The following is a 22,674-nucleotide window of genomic DNA, read 5'->3' as shown; positions in this document are numbered from 1 at the left end:
CCAGCTCCTTTGCAAGACAGTGACCTCGCTGAGGGTCTGTCCCGTGGCACCAAAACACCCCAGTCACACCAGTCACACACACTGGGCACAGGGCAGAACCAACACAAGCAAGAGCCAGGGATGTTTTCACACTGATGTGTAGCTTCAAGCCAGGAAAAAACCCTGCCTCTACACCAGCTCAGCCCACACTGTTCCCTGGGTGACAGCTCCAACAGTCATGTCGGTGCCGCTCCGCCCGGCAGCGCCGCTCGCCAGCCCTGCCACAGCTGTCAGCTCCTCTCACCCCCAGTGCATGGTGAGAAGCAAAGCCAGCACCACAAGGCTGGCACAGCACTGCTCTGTGCCCAGCTCACCTCCCAGCCTCCATCCCAGCCTGTGCACACAAGCATGCACGCTGGGCACGGGGTGCCACCGTGGGGCCAGCACCCCTGGGAAGGTAGAATCGTGCAGCTGGTTAGGTTGGAAATGATCTTTGAGATCTTCAAGTCCAACCAGGACAAGGGGGGATGGATATAAACTACAACACAGGAAGCTCCACCTCGACATCTAGAGATGAGTCTTTCTCTTGCCCCAGTTTGGCAGAGGAATGGCTGCCCACTGCCTCAGGCTCAGCCCCACATGCTGTGGTGCAGGGCAGGGAGGACAGCAGGCAGGGAGCTGCCTCTGCAGAGGTGATCCATTACTGTCACTGCTGTATTGATTGGGCACCGACTGCGGCAGGGCAGGGCAGACCGAGCCAGTGGCTTCCCAGACTGGAAAGGTGATAAACTACTGACACCCAAACTCCTCCAGCCTCACTGCAGAGGGCTCAGAGAAAGGAGGATTGTTATGAGCTGTCTTTGTCTGTAACCTCCCTGCAAGAGCAGCAGATCCATGCCTGGACCCCCACCCCTGGCTGCTGAAGAGCAACGCTGGCAGCTCCCATTGCCTTCATCATTTCAGTGGTTTGCTAAAACACAAGAACAAGGCCTTGCTTCTCTGCTCTGTGTGTGATCATCTGCCACTGGGACCCCTCAAAACAGCCTGACACAATGGTTTGCAGGAGAGAAGTGACTTTCATCTCTACACGAGCCAGAAGCTTTGCAGTCCAGGTAGCTGTTTCCTGACTTTGGGGGAATATGAGGGGATTTACTCAGAGCTGTAAGGCAATTCAGGCTGGAAAGATCTTCGAGAGGTCAAGCAACCCAACCAACTGCCAGGGTCAGTACTTCCAAGTTTTTGGTGTGTGCTGTTGGACCCTGGAACAAGCCCCATGTCCCTCATCCCCCTCTCTTCTAGAGCCAGCATGCTCCACCCCACCTTGGCTGCAGACAGAAGCACAAGCAGCATGACTAATCCCAGCTGAGCATAATGCAGCCTTGGGACCATCTGAATGGAGAAGGAGGTGCACCCCATTTCTGTGTCTACCACTGGACAACCCTGCTAAGCAACCCATCAAAAGGAGGTGCTGGTTATTGGTGGCTTCATGGGAATGAGAGGAAGGCTTGTGTCTGCCCTTCAGGAGTCTGATGTTTCTGGATTGGGAAGCCAAACAGATGCCCTGTGCAGGAGCAACTACAGCCCCACCAGGGAAGAACACTGCAGGCAGGCTGCAGGTCTGCCCAGCACTCTCTGAAAGCCCACCCATCCTCTTAGGTGAAGTGAAAGTTTAGGTGAGTCACCCAGCTGCATCAGCAGGCCCTGCTCTCATTGTGAGCTGCCCAAGCATCCTTTCAGGCACTGCAGAAGCACACAGAGGCTTCAGGTTTATGAAGACAGTGGTTCAGACACCTGGCTCTCCTCCCAGAGCTGCTGCTTCACAGGGTACTTCTGCCCCAGTCGAAATCACCTCTAGTGAGAGGCTTAACGTGGATGTGTAGCAACCACCTCCCTGGAATGGGCTGCCCAGGGAGGTGGTGGAGTCACCATCACTGGAAGTGTTTAAAAACAGACTGGATGAGGCACTTAGTGCCCTGGTTTAGTTGATTAGATGGTGTTGGGTTGGACTTGATGATCTCAAAGGTGTTTTCCAACCTGGTTAATTCTGTATTCTGCCCACCCTGACCCCCAGACTCGCACACAAGGATGAAGCTGACGCACATCCTGTCCCCTCCAGGGCTCCCTCTGCACCTCCTGATGCCACAGCTCCCCCAGGCTGCCTTTTCCACTCATCCATTCAGGAATGTGCTGCACTCCTTTGCCCAGTATTTGCAGACCAGGACATGACTGCTCTAAAGCCAAGCAGAGCCCTCCTCTCCCACCGCCTCCCGGGATCCCTCCAGCTGTCTGCAGTCGCTTCCCACCCTGCCCTCCCCAGGAGACTCACCTGAGTTTTCCTTATCCTCAGGTCAGCAGATGACCTGTTGAGCCCTTCCTCTTGTTCAATACTCTGCTCAATACCTGGGTGGGGTAGAAGGACAGGGATTATTTCATGCTCTTCAGGGAAGGAAAAGGGATTGTTTGGCAAAGGGACTGCAAAAGACTGAAGCCCACAACTCGAGGAGCATCTGGCACTGAGCAATGCCCAGCTCCTGACTTGAGCTCACAAACTGCTGCTGGACTGGCAGCAAAGCTTCATTTCATTGCTGCCAAGCACTCAGTGCCTGGCCACCAGCTGAGACTTGGTGCTCTTGAGGGCACCCCCAGGCTGGTGGTCAAGGATTGCAGTGCAAAACTGATGTTATGCCCAGGTCTGATTCCCACTTTCTGGTATTCAAAGGAAATGGAGTGCTGCTCTCCCCCTGCAAGGCCAGGCAGCAGGAGGAAGCCCAGAGCAAAAATGTCTCTGCAAAATACCAATGCTCAAGACTTCTCCAGGGACCCTAAAAATAGTCAGCCAGCCAGCTGCCCAGCCTTGCTCAGGGAGGACCCACCAGGCTGCAGAGAAGGAGCTTGCTGAAGACTCCTCTGCAGCAGAGATCTGCCCTTTGAATTACTCCCAGGAGAGAGATGAATTCTTCATTTGCCCAAAGAGCATAAATCCATCAGGGAGAAGTGCTGCCCTGCTCAGCATCCCACTGTGGTTTAAGGCATGGGGCTGCAGGGCAGAGGGTCTGGCAGGGAGCAAGGCAGTGCAGACCTGCTCCTCAAGGCCAGCTCGAGACATGCTAATTCAAAAACTTAAATTCACAGATCTTAAAAGCCTGGGAGAAAGCTCCCATCAGCAGGCTGGCAGAGATGCATGTCACTGTGCAGAGCACCAGTTGTGAGCACCCATCTCTGGAGTTTGGCTGAAGACCCCATTCCCAGTGCAGATGTCCCCCCCACCAGCTTTCTAAGCCTGGTTGTCCCCAGCACTTTCCACACTGGAGCAGGTCAGGGCAGCAGGTTCCTCCTGCAGCAGGGGCTTCCCATTCCAAGGAGCTCCCAGTGGCCTGAGAAAGAGTAGGTTTAGGAGTTCTTCAGTGTGAAAGTGGTGAGACTCTGGAACAAGGTGCCCAGAGTGGTTGTGGATGTCCCCTCTCTACAGGTGTTCAAGACCAGGTTTGATGAGGCCTCGAGTGACCAAGTCTAGCTGAGAAGCATCCCTCATGGCAGGGAGGTTGGAGTAGATGATCTCTAAGGTCCCTTCCAACCTAAGCTACTCTATGATTCTATGCTTCTATGATTCCTATCAGTGAGCAGTGCAGCAGGGCAGGGTGCAGGACCCCAGCAGCATGGTGAGCACCCATGTTTCTGCTGTGTGCTGCTTAGCAAGGCTGGCCCCACAGTACCACTGCAGAGAGCAGCAGCACTGAAAGGGAGACCGTGGGCCTGGGGAACCCTCTGTGGTGCTGGCAGGGGACGTCCAACAGCACTGCATTCGCCAAGAAAGCGCTGGAGAACACCAGCACAAATTCTGCCCTGCCTCCTATCCTCTCCTGGAGCAGCTGTCTGTATCTAGGAAGTTCTCTGAACGGTCCCATCCCACCCTGCCAGACGGCCGCTGTGCAGCGGCTGCTGCCTGCCCAGCAACTGGGCTTCCTCCACACTTGTCACCAGCCAGCCCCTGTTCCCAAGGCACACTATTGGCAAACATTGTGCATTTATGGTAACTAATAAAATCACATTTTCCCCAGAAGCTGGTAATTAGAATTAGCCACTGCATGAGCAATGCCTGTCCTAACGAAGTCAGCTCCTCGTCAGCAGATGGTGTTTTTATCAGGCCTCACTGTTTTCTTTCTCTGATCATCCTGGCCACAAGGAGATCTGGGACAAAGCACAAGGACTAATCAGCTGTTGCTCCAGGTAAATAGGATAGCAGTGAGTCTTTTCTGGGAGGAGGAAACAGAAACTGGAGCCTGTGCTGCAATCCTTCAGCTTCTCAAAGCTCCTTGGAAAGGCAGAACAAAACACCTAGGGAAAAGGATTTTGGTTGTGCACAGGTTAAAACCTGTCCCCATCTGGACACCAGGGATCCCAGCATGGCTGGTGGGGGGCTCTGGTTCATGGGAAGGGATCCCTTGGTCTATGAAACAGAGAAGCTCTCCTTCCTAGGTCTAGCTGAGCTCAGGAGGGCAACAAAGGGACAGTGGAGGTTACAACTCTCCTCTGGCAGACCTGGGACATGGCCACACCGGTGGTGACAAACCTAACAAATGGCTTCAGATGTATCTAAGTCCTCCACACCTGCAGGGCTCCCACAGAACCCTGGGATTAGGAAGAACATTGCTGCTGTGGGGGAAGCACCAGCTCCTCTCCCACCCTTCAGAGGCGGCACCAACTTCAACCAAATCCTACACTGATGTCCAAGACCACTGCAGGCAAACCTGAGCTGCACCAGCACGACCTGCCACCAGACACTGCTGTCCTGACTGACCCTCCAAATCCCCTGGGGTCCAGCCTTGGGTCCTGGGCTCACCCAAGCCATGGTGGGCTGACAGCCACGTTGTCAGTCCCTGCTTGTCACAGAGACTGATTGACCCTTCCAATGATGGAGCCTAACAGCCACCTTAGCAGTGCTGTGTCCTTGCACTGCCCAAGGTGGAGGCACACCAAGACAACAGGGCATGCTGATGGGACAGGATAACCTTCCCTGAGGCCAAGAGCCCCTTTCTTCTCCACCACCTGCTCCAGAGAGCAGGACCCAGGGCAGCAATTCTCCCTGCCCCACAGCAGCACCGCAGGCAAGTACTCACTCTTTAGCTTGGAGCGCACTTTGTTCGCTGTCTTCTTGATGTCAGACATCAGCTCCTCCAGCTCCTCCTTTGTTTCTGGCCAGAAAGAAAAAAAGCAAACATGGGTGCATTGGAGACACTGCTAAAAACTGCTGCTCAGACCCACAGCACGTGGGGACCAGAGCTGTGAGCACTCCCAACTCCAGACTGGGAGCACTTCCACTCTATGCCTTCCATTGGATTCTCCTCACAGTCCTGAGATTGGAAAGAGCTCTGCTGCTGGCTGAGCAAGCAAGGAGCTGGGAACCCCTACACTGCATCATACCCAGCACTCTGCAGAGAGTGGAAGGGATACACAATCCACAGTGCTGGTTCCTGAAGTGGAGAGACACCAACAACCTTCTGCTCACCAAGGGCTGATCTCCCCAAGGCGCTGCCAACACCAGCCAGCCTTCCCCAGAGTGTTAGAAAAGGTCAGTCTGCCACCCCCTGAGTGACAGACAGTGTGTGTGTGGTCACTCCCCAGCTTGAATTTGCTGCTTTTGGCAGAAAAGTAGGGACTGAAATGGCCAGAAACCTCCTTAGAAACCTCCCTGGTGCCACAGCCCACGTCTCAGGAACGGCTCCAAGCAGCCCAGCAGTGGTGGGAGGGGGTAAAGCAGTTCTTGTGTTCCAACGGGCAGAGGCACAGGGGCTGCACACAAGGCCAAGTACAAGCAAGTCCCTTCCTCCCTGTCCCTACAGGTGCCCCACACATCCTGTGCACAGCTCTCATTGGAAGAAGAGCCCTGCTGAGCATGGAGGCTGGATCCCCGGAAGCATGCAAGGTCAGGTGGGACAGGGCAACCTGATCTAGTGGGACCTGTCCCTGCTGAATATAGGGGAGTTGGACTGCATGATCTTTAAGGTCTTTTCCAACCCAAACCACTCAAGGAACCTCTACTCTTGTCCAGGTTCCTCTCCCACAAACCAGAGTGTCCTTGAAGGAGGCAAGACATGGAGGTGTGACCTTGGCCACCCTGTGCTTCAGAAACTGCTGCACCAACCTCTCTGGGCACAGCACCCATGCCCAGCACTCAGGTACTCAACCATGCTCTGCCAGTGCAGCAGCCCTTCATGCTGTGGGGCTGTAAAAAGGCTGGGTCATAGCAACCCCCCTGTGCTCACCCATGGCCTTGTGGCAGCCCAGCTGGCTTGCCAGGGATGTCGCCGTGCCCCAACCATGCCAGCCCCAAAGCTCAGCGGTGATGCCAGCACGTGGCAGCGTCTCCAGATCCACATAGTAAAGCAAGTACAAACCACCTGCCCTTCAAATGTGATTTCTGGGAAATGCTGCCACACTAATGCTCCCTTCTTGGTTTTGATGAGATCAGGACTTAATTGAATAAAACTTTGTTGAATAGACTCGAGGCACATTGACTGAGTCATCCCCACGGCTGCGGGAGCTCCGGTGCCGTACGCTCCCAGCTGCCAGTCACAGGCACAATTAGCAAATCATGATGATGGGAACGTGCTGGGGGAAGGTCACATCCTATCAACAGCTGAACACATTCCTGACTCAGAGCTAAGAGCTCCAGCACTACTGGGAGAAGGAGGAAGCCAACAGGGCTGCGATAGCTCCGCTCCCGAGGGAGCCAACACCGCGGCGTCGCTGGGGGATGCACAGTGACCTCTCTGCTAGAGAAAACAAGGAGAGGGAGGGGATGCTTTCACTCTCAGCTCTCACTTAAGTGGCTAATTACTTCCCTTTCCCATATTCTCAAAAGCACTCATATTAAGGAATCAAAGAAGCATTGAATTGTTTCAGTTAGAAAATACCTTTAGGGTCATTGAGTCCAACCATTGTCTAGCTCTGCCAAGGCTGGTGCTAAACCATGGCCCTCAGCACCACAGCAAAGCTGGGGAGAGGTCTGGAGCACAGCCCTATGAGGAGAGGCTGAGGGAGCTGGGGTTGCTTAGCCTGGAGAAGAGGAGGCTCAGGGGTGACCTTATTGCTCTCTACAACTACCTAAGGGGGGTTGTAGACAGGCAGAGGTTGGTCTCTTCTCCCAGGCAACCAGCACCAGAACAAGAGGACACAGCCTCAGGCTGCACCAGGGGAGGTTCAGGCTGGAGGTCAGGAGGAAGTTTTACACAGAGAGAGTGATTGCCACTGGAATGTGCTGCCTGGGGAGGTGGTGGAGTCACCATCACTGGAAGTGTTCAGGAGGAGACTTGACAGGGTGCTTGGTTGCATGGTTAATTGATTAGGTGGTGTTGGATGATAGGTTGGACTCGATGATCTTGAAGGTCTCTTCCAACCTGGTCTGGTCTGGTCCATTCCATTCCATTCCATTCCATTCCATTCCATTCCATTCCATTCCATTCCATTCCATTCCAGTGAAAGTCTGAGTAGGATCTGCTTGGGGGGGTATAATGGACCAGGGAACACCAAGGTCCCTTCCTATCCACACCCACCTTCAATTCTATGAAACAGCTTCACCTAACTCCCTGCTAAACACTTCCCTTTCTTCCTGTCAGTTCAGGCTGAGGCTTGGACTGCAGGGATGCTACCACAGCAAGCAGTGAGCATGAGCTGAGCATCCCCCTGAGCTGGACACTCACAGGAAGGGGAGAGGACCGCACGGACGGATGGATGGAGGGAGGGAAGGACACAGGCAGCTGGGCTGCCTTCCCTTCAAATACTTCCAACTGAGCAGCAGGCAGAAAACACTCCTTCTGGCTGGCTTTGAGTCACAGGACACACGAGGATTACTTGGCGACCTGGCAGGCACAGGCTTCCCAGACAATTATTTTCACATCCATGGCGTCTGTTTAAGTGACTCACTCCGAGCTATTTAACCATTCACGCTCAGCAACAGGAAGCTGAAGAACCACAACACCTCTGCTGCTGCAGCCAGAGAGTCACCCCAGCGAGCAGAGCAGTGTGAAGGGGTAAGATGTGATCCCCACAGCCAAGCTGGGGCTGCCTGCTCTGCTCCTCCTGGCACTAAGCACACCAGGGAAGCAGGGTTGCTCCCATGGCCACCAGCTCCACAGGGCTGTGTCCTCAGTCCCTGCAAGGGGAAAGGAGGCTTTGGTCTGGGGTTGAGCCTTATGTCATAGAATCTTCTCAGTTGAAAGAGACCTTTAAGATCAAGTCCAACCATTAACCCAGCACTTCCAGGTCACCACTAAACCATGCCCCTCAGCACAACATCTACACAGCTTTTTGATCCCTCCAGGGATGGGGACTCCACCACTCCCCTGGGCAGCCTGTGCGAGGACTTGACAGAAAGACATTTTTCCTAATGTCCAACCTAAACCTCCCCTGGTGCAACTTGAGGCTGGTTTCATCTTGTCACCTGGGAGAAGAGATCAACCCCCACCTGGCTCCAACCTGCTTCCAGAGAGTTGTAGAGAGCAATGAGGTCTCCCCTCAACCTCCTCTCCTCCAAGATGAACCACCCCAGGTCCCTCAGCTGCTCCTCTCCAGCCCTGTTCTCCAGACCTTTCACCACCTTTGCTGCCCTTCTCTGGACCTGCTTCAGCACCTCAATGCTTTTCTTGCAATGGGGGTCCAAAACTGAACCCAGTATTTGAGCTACAGCCTCACCAGTGCTGGGCACAGGGGGATGATCACTGCCCTGGTCCTGCTGGGCATACCACTTCCATTTTTCATCCCGAAGAAGCCCTGAGACCCACTGTGACCTGATATGGAGGGGAGTCCAGGCATTACAGGGGAGGCAGAGATGCAGGCAGCAGTAGGAGCTCTTTCTCCTCCCTCTGCCAACAGCAAATTGGGCAAACACCCAGGCTGGAAACACCACCAAGCTCCAGCACAGCCTCAGCTGCTTGGGAAAGAGGGAAAACCAATTCCCTGTGTTCCCTTTCCTTGCACCTTCCCAAAAGCATTCCCCATGTAACAGGAAAGGGAACAAACACAAGGAACTGACACCCAGAGCTGTCACATCAGATACTCTTCAAGGCTGGGGGAGGGACTCCTGCCTGCAGCCAAACATTCAGCACCATCATCAGTAAAGGAGGAGGAGGGAACAAACCTCCAAAGCAGCAAGCAGGAGGGCAGCTGCAGGCAGGCAGGCAGGCAGGCACCAGCCCTCCATCCTTCACAGCTAACTGCAGGCGACTGCCACCACGCCTGAGCACCACTGTGACGGTGACTTTGCACACACGAGATGGTTCTCAGCCACCACAGTCCCCTCCCTCCCTCCCTCCTTGCTGGGATTAACAAACCTTCACCTCTTTGTGACCTGCAGCTCTCCACTGCAAACGACCAACCAACCTAACCACGAAAATTACACTTCCAATCTCCTCCCTAGCTGAGGCCCCTGACCAAGCTGGGCAGAAGGATCCCCTGGGCAAAGGTTGAGCTTTTCCCAGTGAAAGATTCAAGCAGGTCCTGGCCGTGGTTCCTTCAGGGAAAACTCAGGAAAAAAGAAAGCTCTCTTGCCTTAAAACTTCCTCTCTGTCTCTGAGAGTTCACCACTGCTGTGCCTGTTTGTCCTGGCACTGATGTTGATGAGATGCAAAGTGCTTCTTAAAGGTGAATGCAAAGGGGAAGCCCAGAGCTGGCAGCCCCAGTGAGCTGTCTGCCATCTGGGACCACACCAAGGAGAATCTTTCCTAGGGATCTGTGGAGTTGTTTGAAACGTTTGCTGTAGCATTTCACAGATTTAAAGGTAATAACACAAATGCAACCTGTTTGAAAAGCCACCAGGGAGGAGAATGGCTAAGAAGGCTGCTCCAGCCCCACGCGGGGAACCACTGACCAGTCAGCCTCAGCACCGTGCCCAGTAAGATCATGGTGCCTCCAACTGCTGCCCAGGACCACATCAAGTCTGATCTTGGATGTCTCCAGGGATGGGGCCTCAACCACACCCCTGGGCAACCTGTTGCAGTATTTATTTCACCATTCTCACTGTGCAGAACTTCCTCCTGCTGTCCAGCCTAAATTTGCCCTGCTCCAGTATCAACCCCCTGCCCCTCAGCCTATCGCTGCAAGTCCTTCTAAACACTCCATCATCATCTACCTGGACTCCTGTAAGGCCTTTGAGAGGTTTTCCCACAACTTCCTTGCTCTTATTTGGAGAGATATGGGTTTGATGGGTGGGCTACATAGATGGATGGGGAAGTGGCTGGATGGCTGTGCCAGAAGAGCTGCAGTCAGTGGCTCAGTGTAATAAGTGGTGTCCCTGAAGGGGCAATACTACACTGGGACCAATACTTTGCAATATCTTCATTGCTAACAGAGACAGTGGGATTGATCTGCAGCCTCAGCTGATTTTCAGATGACACCAAGCTGAGTGGTGCAGTCGATGCAGCAGAGGGAAGGGAAGGATCTGGATAGGGTTAGAGTTTCCTTCCCAGTGCCCTGTCCTGCCCACACCTCTCCTCTGAGCTTCTCAATGCCCTTCCCAGTAGCTCCAAGGTGGCACTCAATGCCATCACAAGCTGGCCCTTTGCTGCACACTCCCATCCTGCCTGGAGCCACACACAAACCCCTGGGATGCTCCAGGATGGATTCAGGGTGCACTGGGCCAGCAGTGCTGGGGCTCAAGGGGAGCAGAGCAAGCCCAGCCCTCCCCCACAGGCACTCAGCATGCAGAGGTACCAAGTGAAGCTGCTCAGATCTATTTTTACCGCACTGAACCACACTCATTGTCTTCCCCTCCTTTCATTGTCTCGATCGAATCCCACCTCAAATGCTCCACTGTTTTGCCCAGAAGCAAGGTGGCATCAATCAGTCAGTAATTACCCAGCTCATTCCCTTTCTCTGTCTCTCAAAAACACCATCGAGGCTGTGCTACCTCCCAAGCCCCTGATGCCCAGGAGGGATGTGGAGACTTATTGGAAATCAACACTAACAGCAGAGGCTCCATCTCACACCATCTTACTCAGCTCCTGGAAAACTTCCTGATCAATACCCTCAGGTAGACTGGGATCCAGCAGAGGCTATTTTTGATACCAAATGTTTAGCAACAACCTGAGTTAGTGTTGGAAGGCAGGAATTTAATCATCCTAAGACATGCCACATGTTCTCCCCAACACCCATAAAAGGAGAAGTGCCCCTCACAAGTTTCTCTCCTTTCTGCCCATTATTTAATGCACCAAGCCAGCTGAGAGCTTCCTGCCCTTCTTCAAGCTCATCACAGAAAATCCCCTTTGCCCTTCAGGCTGGTGCCTGCTGAGTTTTCCACACCCCTCCAACACCCCTCCAGTGCTGTGCCACCAGAGGATGGGAAAATATTCTCCTTGTGCCAGTCACATATGGGAAAACTGAGTGTAAATCTTCAAGCAAAACCCCCAAAGTAGGAGCTAGAGAGAAGTGGTAAGGAACACAAGGATGCACTAAGAACAGGATCTCAGCAAAGCTTGACCTTGCCCTGCTGGCCATGCTGCTGGTGATGCAGCCCAGGAGACACTTGGCTTTCTGTGCTGCAGTTTCCCACCAGTATCCCTCAGTCCTCCTTTGCAGAGCTGCTTTCCATCCATCCATCCCCTCACCCATCCATCCCCTAGACTGTGATGGAACTCAGAGTTGTCCTGACCCAGTTGCAGGACCTTGCACTTAGCCTGGTTGAACTTAATGTGTCTCATGCCTTGATAGCTTTATTCCTAGCACTCCGGCTCTACACTAAAGCACCTTCAGCCATTGTTCTCTTTTTACCCTCATCTCCTTTGAGAGCTTGGCTCTAATCCACCCTCAGGTAAGTGTTCATCATGTGAGGAGAGTGGTGACCTGACCACGCTCACCACCACCCCAGCTCACGTTAATTTCTCCCCATCCCAGGAACAGTGCTGGTTTCTCTGACCCTGAGTCACTGAATGTGACCCCAGCTGAATCAGACTGAGTTTAAAAAACCCCCACATACATAAAAATTTTACACAAAAATAGTTTGGGACCTCTCCAAAACCCAGAGGCCAGCAGGGGAAGCTCTGGAGGGCCACCGACCATCCCAGGCTACGTCAGATGCTCCTCTACAGGACTGCACTATCACACATGCTACAAGCCTGCATCAGGACCTACATCAGATATCTCCCCTGGCCTGTCTGGTGGACCAGTCCCCTTGGACGAGGGCAAGAACAGCTCTGCTGGGAGCAAAAGGAAAGGTCCTACAGGTCTGCCAAGGAAGCCCACTGCTGCACGACCCACCGTGGGCACTTATGTGACCCAGGGCACACCACAGCTGCTCCCCAAAGCAGGTGTACCCTGGATAGCCTATTTCTACTATCCAGGATGAGGGAATGAGTCCATGCTACAGAGCCTGGACCAGCAAGGGGCCTTGACCACCGAGCAGATCAAAGGGTGGTGGAGAAGCAGGGCCTGAGTGAGGGCCTGGGTCCACGGGAGGAGGGAAGTCCTTCACCCCCCGCACAAGGTGATGCAGCTCACATGCGGTGCTCCGATTTGGACAAAGAGGAGCAGGGCTTTGTGCTGAAAGGCAGGCAGCCAGGGAATTGTGCAAAGGTTATTTTTAGAGTTGCACATTTCCATGACAAAGAGCAAGTATTACCTCGAGCTGGAAAGAGAACCTTTTCTAGCCCTGGTGGATAAAAATGACCCAAAGAAGTCCTCCCAACCCAGGGCTTCAGCTGTGGCAGAAGCACTCTTCAAGATGCTGTTAATCAGTACCCAAAGCAGCAGGTGAGAAATAAAGCCCCCAGAAAGCCCCCAGAGAAGAGTTCAGACACCTCTGCTGCCCCATCCAGCATATTTTTCTCTTTTAAAACATGGCCTGATTGATGTTTTTATCAGGAGGCTTTAGAGGCAGCTTAGGTCACGAAGTGTCACTAAAGAGGCAGCAGGAAAGGGATGGGAAATGTCAAAAAGGGAAAAAATCCACCTCACAGGACTGGGCACTTGCTCAAGGTAGAGTCATAGGTTCACAGGATGGCTTGAATTGGAAGGGACCACCAAAGACCATCCAGTCCAACTCCTCTGATATGAGCAGGGACAGCTCCCACTAGATCAGGTAGCTCAGAGCCCCGTCCAACCTGACCTTGAACATCACCAGGGATGGGACATCCACAGCTCCTCTGGGCAACTTGGGCCAGTGTCTCACCACCCTCATCACAGAACATTTCTTCCTTAAGTTCAACCCAAACAATTTTTGCTAGGCCATTGGCAGGGATGGTACTGGTGCTGGCTGCAGAGCCCTTGACCCCCTGCTGAAGACTCTCTAGGACAAAGCCAGCTCTCCCCATCTTCAGGAACTGGCTTCATCCACTGAGGCTGGCATCACTCAGACCCTCAGGGCCACTGTTGGGGTGAGCAGGTAACCACAGTGGTAGGCAAAAGTTTGGTGCATCCATCCTTTCCTGCAGCAACATCTCCACAGATAAAAGCAAGGCAGCTCCATGCCTTCAAGCAAGACACACACTGGGGCTGAGCCCTCTTCCACCATCCCCATCCCGAGCCTGCCTTGCTGCCAAGCTCTTTGGTTTCTTCATTTACAAAAATTGGAAGCAAACTGTTCCTAATCAAGAACTTCCCCCCGGCCTGGCTCAGGAGCAAGAGCTCACACCCGCTGCTGGCTGGGGACCACCCTCTGCACACAGGGCAAGATCAGCAGCCTGTGAACAGCCTTTCCTGCCACCCTCACTCAGCATCTCCCCATCCTCCAGCCCCTGTGACCCTCGAGGTGCTGCTGCTGCCCGTGAGCTCTTCCCATCCTTGCCCATCCTCGCTGCCCGAGCTGGTAAAAGGCCGGCGGGGAGCGGCGGGCAGCCCCGGGCAGCCCCGGGAGCTGCGAGCCGCGGCAGGCAGTGCCGACGTGCTCCCCGGCACGCTCGCTCCAGCCTCCCACTCCCCCCCGGCACGGCGTCAGCCACCGGCGTCACCGACGTGTCACCAGCCGCCTTTTGCACAGCGCTCGTTAAGGGAGAGGAGGGAGCAGGGAATCCCAAAAGCAAGAGGACCACCGTGACCAGCAAACCTTGCTGGATCCCTGCTTCACCTCCCAAAACGCCCCCTCGCTGTCCTGGCTCAGCAAGCCCTTAGGGAAGGGCAGGTTGCCTTTGACTGCTCAAAATGAAGATGGAGAAGCTGGGAACAGTGGGAGGAAGGGAAGAAAAATACAACTTGTCCTTAATGAGGAAGATAAAACAGCACAGCTTGAACAAGCAGAAAACAGCAGAGACCCTCCAAAATCACTGCAGAGCAGTGCAGGGATGTGCTCAGGCAGCACACAAAGCAAAGGGAAACCAGGATGGATGGATGCAGGTCTGGGATTGCACAGAGCAGCTGCCAAGGACTCACTTGCCCTCCTCAGCTCTTGCATAGGAAATATCTTTGTGCCCTGTCTCATGGTGGTCACAGGATCATCCAGACTTAGTTCAAGTTGGAAAAGACCCTTAGGATCATCAAGTCCAACTGGTAATCCAGCACAACCAGGTTACCACTAATCATCTCCCTCCACACCATATCTATGTGGCTTTTCATCCCTCCAGGGACAGTGACTTCATCACTGTCCTGGGCAGCCTGTTCTGAGGCTTTTCCTCCCCACACTTCCTCCTCGGCCCCATCTCACCCATTCCCTCCCGGCCCCGTATCTCGGCAGCCTCCTTCAAAGCTGCCCTCCTCCCACCACATCGGATTTGCCTTGCTCCTGCTCTCTCTCTCCCGTAATTACGGCTTTCCCAGGCTGCTCCGTCTCCGCACGCCGGAATTCACCCTCCCCTGCCACTTCAGTCTCCAGATTCCTTTCTCTGCCAGGATTTGCCTTCCCCACTGGCAGCACTGCTCACCCGAACCTCATTACCCAGCTCTGCCTGAAGCATCTGCTGCTGGCAGCTGGCTGCCCAACCACCACTCCCTGTCTCCTCCTTTGCAGGCTGAAATAATCTCTTCACAATTTCACTGTTGTGCAGTTGAAGCCCCTGCTGCTTCTCCCTGCTGCCCCGTGGCAGGGCAACCCCCTGCAAGTGGCAGCAAAGTCTTCACCTCCCTTATGGGGAAAGGCTGAGGGAGCTGGGTCTCTTTAATTTGGAGAAGAGGAGACCAAGGGGTGACACCAACGTTTTCCTCCAAGACTGCAAAGCCTAACTCTACCTCTGAGTGAGCAACAGACAATGCTCAGAAACCTCCAGCTGTTGCAGATGTGAAAAAAAAAAGCACTGCTACTGAGCACATTTCAGTGGGGTAGATCTAAGACAGCTCAGGAGCAAAATTAGGTTCAGGGTAGGTGAAGGTTTTAATCAAAGCAAAATGTGCAAGGCAGGAGAAGCAGGAAGGAGAGCATGTCTTTGATTCCCTGCATGGCCAAGCAGGGACCTAGGAGTATATCACAGCCACACCACCAGCCTGGACTCAGGAACCAGATGATTAAAGATTTGGAGTCAGATTGGGAGGAAAAATGATGAATGAGTGCCATGCAGGATCACTCCTGGGTCGAGTTCAGCTCAGTATTTTCATTAAGAGCTTGCAGGCTGGAGGGATATCCACTCAGCAGCTCACAGAGGTGGCACAGGAGAGCTGTGCTTGCTTCACCTATCTGATTTAAAGACACACTTGATTAACCACAAAACCAGGCTAAAAATTCAATTACAGGCATACTGAAAAGGGACAAATCTCAGCTGGTTCCCATGGAGAACAATAATCTAATGGCCCAGTGCAACTCCAGGACCTTGTGTCCGCTCAGACACCGGGAGGAGGTTAGATGAGAGCCAGTGAAGAAGGCAGCAGCCAATGGCTGGATGATTTGTGGCAGGGAACAAAGACCCTTTTTTGTTTCTTCCTTAGGAAACAGCAAATGTGAGCAGGACTTGGGTAGAAAACTTCATCCCTGAGCTCAGTGTAGCACCATGCTGAGGATGAGCATGCAGACACAGCAAGGGGCTGTGAATCCATTTCTGAGCATAACATTGACCCTGTACCCCACCAGCACTTCCACTTTTCCCTGACAAGGAAAAAGTCAAGTGTGACAGAAGTCAGAAAGCAGAAATTCACTCAAGGGAGGTCTGGACATGCTGCCTGATCACTGCATGGGGGTGCTGGCCCATGGAAAAGCTGCCCCCTCTCCTCCCACCCAGCAGTCTGAATGCTACCTCATCTCAGCTACAGATCTAGTTAATCCAATTTGCTGCAAGTAGCTGCTGTCCACTAATGCTTGGGTGCCTGCTTCCTGCAGTCTGTGGATAGTTAATCCCCTGTTTAGACCCCTCCCAAGGGAGGGACCAGCTTGCAAAGGGAACTTCCTCATCTGGAGACTAGCTGAAGCAGATGGGAGAAGACTCAACAGAGCGGGAAGGTGGCCTTAACAGTAGAAGTTGTTCAAGAGTGACAGAAAATGCCTTCCAGAAGGAGATTCCAGAGCCCAGGAGAAGACCATCTTTGTTATAATCTGCTTTCACCTTACAAGGAGGAAATGCTGAAAACCAAAGAGCTGGCTAGTCTTCACCCTGCCCTTATACCAAGACTTTGATCTTCTGGACCATCTCCTTTGTCAAAGTCAAGTTACCAAGTTCAGCAGGGGGTGAAGCAGGACAAATACCACAGCTCAAAGCATAGGGGTGCCCTGGCAGCACCACAGTTCTGCCTGACCCCACACCAATTGGTTAGAAAGTCCAGTCAACCCCCCACCCAAGGGTGACTAAACACACCAGCTGCCTTTTTCCTCTGCATGTTGTAGCTGGTCATGTCCAGCAACACGTGATGCTCTTCATCTCCTTCCCCAGACAGCTGCACACCACAGCAATGTGGAATATCTGGGAATATGCAGCAAGAAGGATGCACCATCCAATGGCTCTGAGGGTGTGAATCTCTGTAATGCTTCCTGACAAAAAACTCCAGCAGTTTCACACTGAAAACACCACCCAGAGCAGCGATGGGAAAGGTTGGCACTGCCTTTCATCACAGAGACAGACAAACACTGGCACTGAGAGCAGTTTCCCATCTGGCACACCCAGGATCTCAGCTGGGACAAGCCCATTTCCTCTTAGCATTAATTATTCCACATTAGGAGCCTGTGAAGTTTTAATAGCTCATTCCAAAGCTCTTCCCAGTTCTTGCAGCATCTCCCTCCCTCCTGCCAAGGCAAGGTGAGACCTTCTGCCCCTGCGCTGCAGAAGTTGCCATGCAGCAGATGAAGCCTCCAGCCTCCAATCCTGACAGCCACACATCATGGTCCTCTTGTTAGGACTAGATCAAGGTGGGCTCATGCCTCAGCATCAGAACTCCCCACTGCCAGGAGTGCTGAGGCAGCTGTCTGCAAGAAGACACCACCCAGGGCTCACAAAAGCCTGTTTCCACATGAGAACCTGGGGGTTTCACACGACCAATCACCTCAATCACAAAATTAGGGATTTCTTTCAATTCCTTCTGTTGCTTTTGACCAGAAAGCATCAGCCATTCCCAGCTGCTCCACCCACATCAGTCATGACCTTCCCACCAGGGGTGTGTTCAGACAAGGGCAGAGGCTTTTCCCCACGGGAAGCCTTTCTGCAGCAAAGTTAGGTTCCTTCACCTCAAGCTGCTGAAGGAAAAAAAGCAGCTCAGAGCTTCTCTAGTGACAGAGCAGGGGCTCCCCAGGGTTCAGCTGCTATGAGCAACACCCTGCTCAGAGCTGGTACAGAGAAGGGCCCACCACAGAACTGAAGCTCTGATGGCATATGCTGAGGACTCCTTTTAGCACTTTTTTTCACATCAAACTGAACAACAGCTCCATTTGACACGGCACCACCACGGCAGAAGTGGAACTGCTAAGCAGGATCTTCTTAAAACTCAGGGGGAAAACAAGGTGGGTGATGTTCTGCTGGCATTCTTCAAATCACTTTCCCACCAGGCTGCTTCCCTGTAGCACCATCAGCTATTAAAAGCCCTTGCAGCACTCTCAAGGCACAGAATTATCTCCCAGATCGGGAGCTCCAGATTCCTTTTGGTCATGGGGAGATATATAATCCACACATGGTGCCATTACCCAGTCTAAGCACCAGCTCTGCAAGAACCCAGATGGATGCCAAGAATAAGGCTCTTCTTATAGCTGTAGCATTTGTAAGGGATGTTAAGATGCCTTGCACAGAAGTGTCCTAATTCCTGCCTCGGGTCGGAGACGCACGAGTCGCTCGGCTGCCTCCTCCTGAGCCTGCACCACCTGCAGAGAAAACCCCAACTTCTCTCTCTCACACACACACAGACCCAGCCTGCTTACCTAAAAAAGCATTCTGAAGGCATGGGTTGTTTTTTTTCCTCTTCACAATTCAAACCCTCTAAGCTCTCAATGAAACAAAACGTGACCGCTCGCATCATTCCCAACCGCTTCACCAGCGCTCCTCAGCTTAGCATCACACACACAGTGTCATCCTCTGCCACCCTCACAGGCTGATGCTTCTGCAGGTGTGACCTTGTGCTCAGCAGGTCCTTGGCCCCAAAAATCTGGGAATCAACAAGAAGTTTGAATTGTCTTTCATCAGAAAATGGTAGGTGGGGTGACAAGAAGCGATGCGGAGGCTCCAGTGCTCCTTCCAAGCCGAGGTACAAGAAGGAAGATGTTCTCGAGGCCACACCTCGAGTACTGTGTCCAGTTCTGGGCCCCTCAGTTTAGGAAGGAGGTTGACTTGCTGGAGCATGTCCAGAGAAGGGCAACAAAGTTGGTGAGGGGTTTGGAACACAGCCCTGTGAGGAGAGGCTGAGGGAGCTGGGGTTGCTTAGCCTGGAGAAGAGGAGACTCAGGGGTGACCTTATTGCTCTCTACAACTACCTGAAGGGAGGTTGTAGACAGGTAGAGGTTGGTCTCTTCTCCCAGGTGGCCAGCACCAGAATAAGAGGACACAGTCTCAGGCTGTGCCAGGGGAGGTTCAGGCTGGAGGTCAGGAGGAAGTTTTACACAGAGAGAGTGATTGCCCACTGGAATGGGCTGCCTGGGGAGGTGGTGGAGTCAACCATCACTGGAGGTGTTCAGGAGGAGACTTGACAGGGTGCTTGGTTGCATGGGTTTGTTGATTAGGTGGTGTTGGATGATAGGTTGGACGCAATGATCTTGAAGGTCTCTTCCAACCTGGTTTATTCTATTCTATTCTCCACCACACAGAGTGCTGCTGCCTGCATCGGGAGGGCAGATTCAGTGCCTGTCTCTCTCTGCTGTGCCTCCTATAGAAAGAAGCTGCCTTTCAAGTCTCCACACTACCACCTCTTCTCCAAAGCTTCTCACTATGCTAAAAGGAACAAGAAAGGAAAGGACTGGTGGAGGTCACACCAGCTAGTTTCTCACCAGTGGCTTTGGCCAGCTAAGAGAACTTTGTAACTTCAGTCTGGGTTCTTCAATGGAAAAGCTTCAAAGAGAAGACCTGGCTGTCTGGGAGCAGCAGTACCCTGCAGCTGGGAAGAGCAAGGCAGCATCACATGTTGTTCCCACAAAGCAAAGGCTAAGCAAGCATAGAAGAAACCATCCAGCAAGTCTGGCCCTGCTCTGCTTTTGACCCAGAAACTTCTTTAGGAGAAACTTGTGGTTTTCTAGCCGCTGTTTAATTGCAGCAACCACAGAAACAAACTGTGCTGTCTTCTCACCTTTGCCTCTTTGCTCCAGATAAATGCTAATGCACACTCAGCTGACCCAACTGCTCTCAGAGCTTCAGAGACTCCTCAAGGGGTTGGCTCCTCCTTGAGCCCAGGTGCCCTTTATGTGAGGTTGAGGTTGAAGTTTTTGTTCTGCTGAGCCCTTTTTATGAGTCAATTTTTTTTAAGGTGGCACTTAATTGAAGAGATTTAAAGACCAATAATTGTTTGAAGTAGAAATTAAGAGCTGAAGATAAAAAAAGTCAGTGAACTTGAAACCCTTCAACACCACCCATCCAGATGTAACAGCCCCACTGTTTACTGCAGGCTTTGAAATATTAATGCAACTCTAAACCTTTCCACATTGCATTAAAAAGCCAAATGTTAGCCAAAGCATCAAGCACAGGGATGGAACAAGGGATGGCTCCACATCGTGCTCCGAGGTGACCTAATTGTGGCTTTCCAGTATCTGAAGGGGGCCTACAGGAAGGCTGGGGAGGGACTGCTCAGGATCTCAGGTAGTGATAGGACTAGGGGGGATGGAATGAAGCTGGAGGTGGGGAGATTCAGGCTGGAGGTGAGGAGGAGGTTCTTCACCATGAGAGTGGTGAAGCCCTGGAATGGGTTGTCCAGGGAGGTGGTTGAGGCCCCATCCCTGGAGGTGTTTAAGAGCAGGCTGGATGAGGCTCTGGCCAGGCTGATCTAGTGTGGGGTGTCCCTGCCCATGGCAGGGGGATTGGAACTAGGTGATCCTTGTGGTCCCTTCCAACCCTGACTGATACTATGATCATGGTACTACAGAAAGGCTGGGACTGCCAGAGATTCAAGCCTGCACATCAGGATTTGATGGTTGTCCGTCAAAACCTTCCCCAAGAGCTGTTCCCTTTTGTGGCTGTAGAGAGAGAGGAAGAACCTCCAACACTTGGACTTTTGACTAGATCTAAGAGGGAAAGGCTTCCACAGCAGGCTCAGACTGAGGTCAAGGAGGTGACAGCTATGAGAATGCTAAGAAGGAAGCCTTAGGGGTTTGGGAAATGGCACACATACCCTTGCATGCAGGCACACACACTCAGCAGCTGCTTTGGAGATGGCTTCCATCAAAACAGACTAAAACAAAATGAGGAGCTTTTAAAGGAACATTTCTGATCTGACCTGGCTCAGATGAGGTCAGTAAATGGTTAGGGTGGGTCCTCCACGTGGGGACAGGGGTCCATTTTGCCAAGCATGCCAACAACCCCCTAAAACTCTGCTGTGTGTGATCCACCACAGGACAACCTTCTAGCTCTCTGAGTCACCAGCATGCTGGGGGGCAGGGATGAGAGACAGGTCAACAGCCAGGTCTGGGCAGCAGGTGGCAAAGGAAATTCTCAGGTCAATGCATCTCCTCATGGCCTCCAACTCTGACTGAGGGACACAGGGGAAAACAGAAGGGCTCTGAGGGCAACTGGGTGTGCACAAAACCTTCCACAAGCAGGCCACATCTGTGCCTGCCTGAAACAGGGAACAGCCATGTTTTAGCACAGGGATGATTGGACTGGATGGCCTTAAGAGGTCTTTTCCAACCTTAATGATTCTATGACAGAACACTGGGGCTTTTCTCTAAGGCAGAGTGAATGTGGTCTGGAGATCCCTTGGTGTAAAGAAAAAGTGGAGTAACACTAGTTAATGAATGTTAATGAACAACTGCAATTCTCACTCCTCCTGCACTCCTTCTTGCAGCTTTCACCTTGTCCTGGATAAAAGTCTTCTCACCCTTACTGACATAACCTGGTTAGACTTGGTACCCAAGCTACTAATTCAGTATTCCTAAGGTTGGAAGGGACCTCAAAGATCATCAAGTCCAACCTGTCACCCCAGACCTCATGACTAGGGTAAGGAGGACACTACTGCCCACTGCACTGGACAACCCCTCCTCAGCCAACAGTAACCAGAGCATGAGAGCTCAAAACAGAAGAGCAGAGATGCTTCTCCTCCCAGGTGAAGCCCTTTCCACCACGAAGTGCAAAGTCTCAGCATTGTTTCACCTCTGTGCTGCACAACTTCTCTTCTTGCTGATGACCAAGTTGTACAACCCTCAGCACTGCAGACACAGTGCCCCCATTTCCACAGCCTGCCTCTGGGCACTGTCAGCAGCACAGGGACACCAGGGAGGTCTTCATCTCCTCTGTTCCTCAGTGCTGTGCTTCTAAACAGGACAGGAGCTGCACTTACCTTCCCATGTGGAGTTATTTCAGCTTTACAGGTCAGAGTGGTGCTACCTAAGTGCCACTCCCAGCCGTGACATCCCCTGGCAGTTATCTGAGCAAGGAATGATGGATCGCTCCTCTTGTTAGAAGTGCACAAAAGAAGTGGTTTGCAAAGGGCTGGAGGCAAGTAATAAATAATATCTGCACAAGACAGTCTTCAGCTGTGTGCACATCAGTATTTACAGATCAGAAACCACGTTCTGGCCTGTTGGATTCTACACCAGTTGATTAATTATTTACCTCAAAGCTAATTAATCATCCATTAACTCTTCATGAGCTCCTCCACCAGTAGGGTAGACTCATGAAGTGGCTCAATAACTCCTTCTAATATCTACAGCTTCATGCAATTAAGACAAAAAAAAAAACAACTATCTTTCATGGGAGAGCCCCAGGCCAGAAATCAGAGGAGGCCACATCCCAGCTGCATTTTATCTTCCTTCTCTGACAATTACTTGGCCTTGGCTGATCCTCCATTATCTGCTGTGTGGTGCCCACCACAGAGAGTGTCTCCAGACAGCATTTCTTTTCACTTGCAACCGAAGCAGCTCTTTTATTTGCATTTTTGCTAATAATCTGATAACTTGATTAGGAAAACAGAGTTCTGCTCCACCTCTGTGGGGCCTGCAAACTCATTACTGGTGCTAGATTGCAAGGAGCTTAAACCTATTAAGGAGGCTCTGCTAGCATCAAAAGCAAGCTCAAGATTGATGCTGCCTGTCCTCAGAAAACATTTCTCTCCAGCAGACCCACAGAAACTGAGGCAAAATTGGCAGGAGGAGAAACAGAATGGCTTGAGGTGGAACAGACCTTAAAGACCACCCAGCTCCAAGACCCTTGCCATGGGCAGGGACACCTCCCACTA

The 22,674-nt window shown here is 52.4% G+C and overlaps 1 protein-coding gene across 2 annotated transcripts in view; it reads right to left on the bottom strand.

Annotated features, from left to right (window-relative positions):
* Positions 1–22,674, bottom strand: part of STX1A (syntaxin 1A) — a 64,315-nt gene that overhangs the window by 14,395 nt on the left and 27,246 nt on the right. For both annotated transcript variants that reach the window (XM_068154504.1, XM_068154505.1), the window contains exons 4-5: positions 5,097–5,171; positions 2,306–2,379 (exon numbers count right to left, since the gene is read on the bottom strand). In XM_068154504.1, the coding sequence (XP_068010605.1) occupies positions 2,306–2,379; positions 5,097–5,171 (149 nt within the window). The remainder of the gene's footprint in view (positions 1–2,305; positions 2,380–5,096; positions 5,172–22,674) is intronic.

The sequence above is a fragment of the Melanerpes formicivorus genome, unplaced genomic scaffold (genome assembly GCF_026170545.1).
Source record: "Melanerpes formicivorus ecotype bairdi unplaced genomic scaffold, bMelFor1.0.p_v2 SCAF_29, whole genome shotgun sequence".
Lineage (NCBI taxonomy): Eukaryota > Metazoa > Chordata > Aves > Piciformes > Picidae > Melanerpes > Melanerpes formicivorus.
Note: the sequence above shows the minus strand (reverse complement) of the source record. Positions and strands in the feature narration are given on the sequence as shown.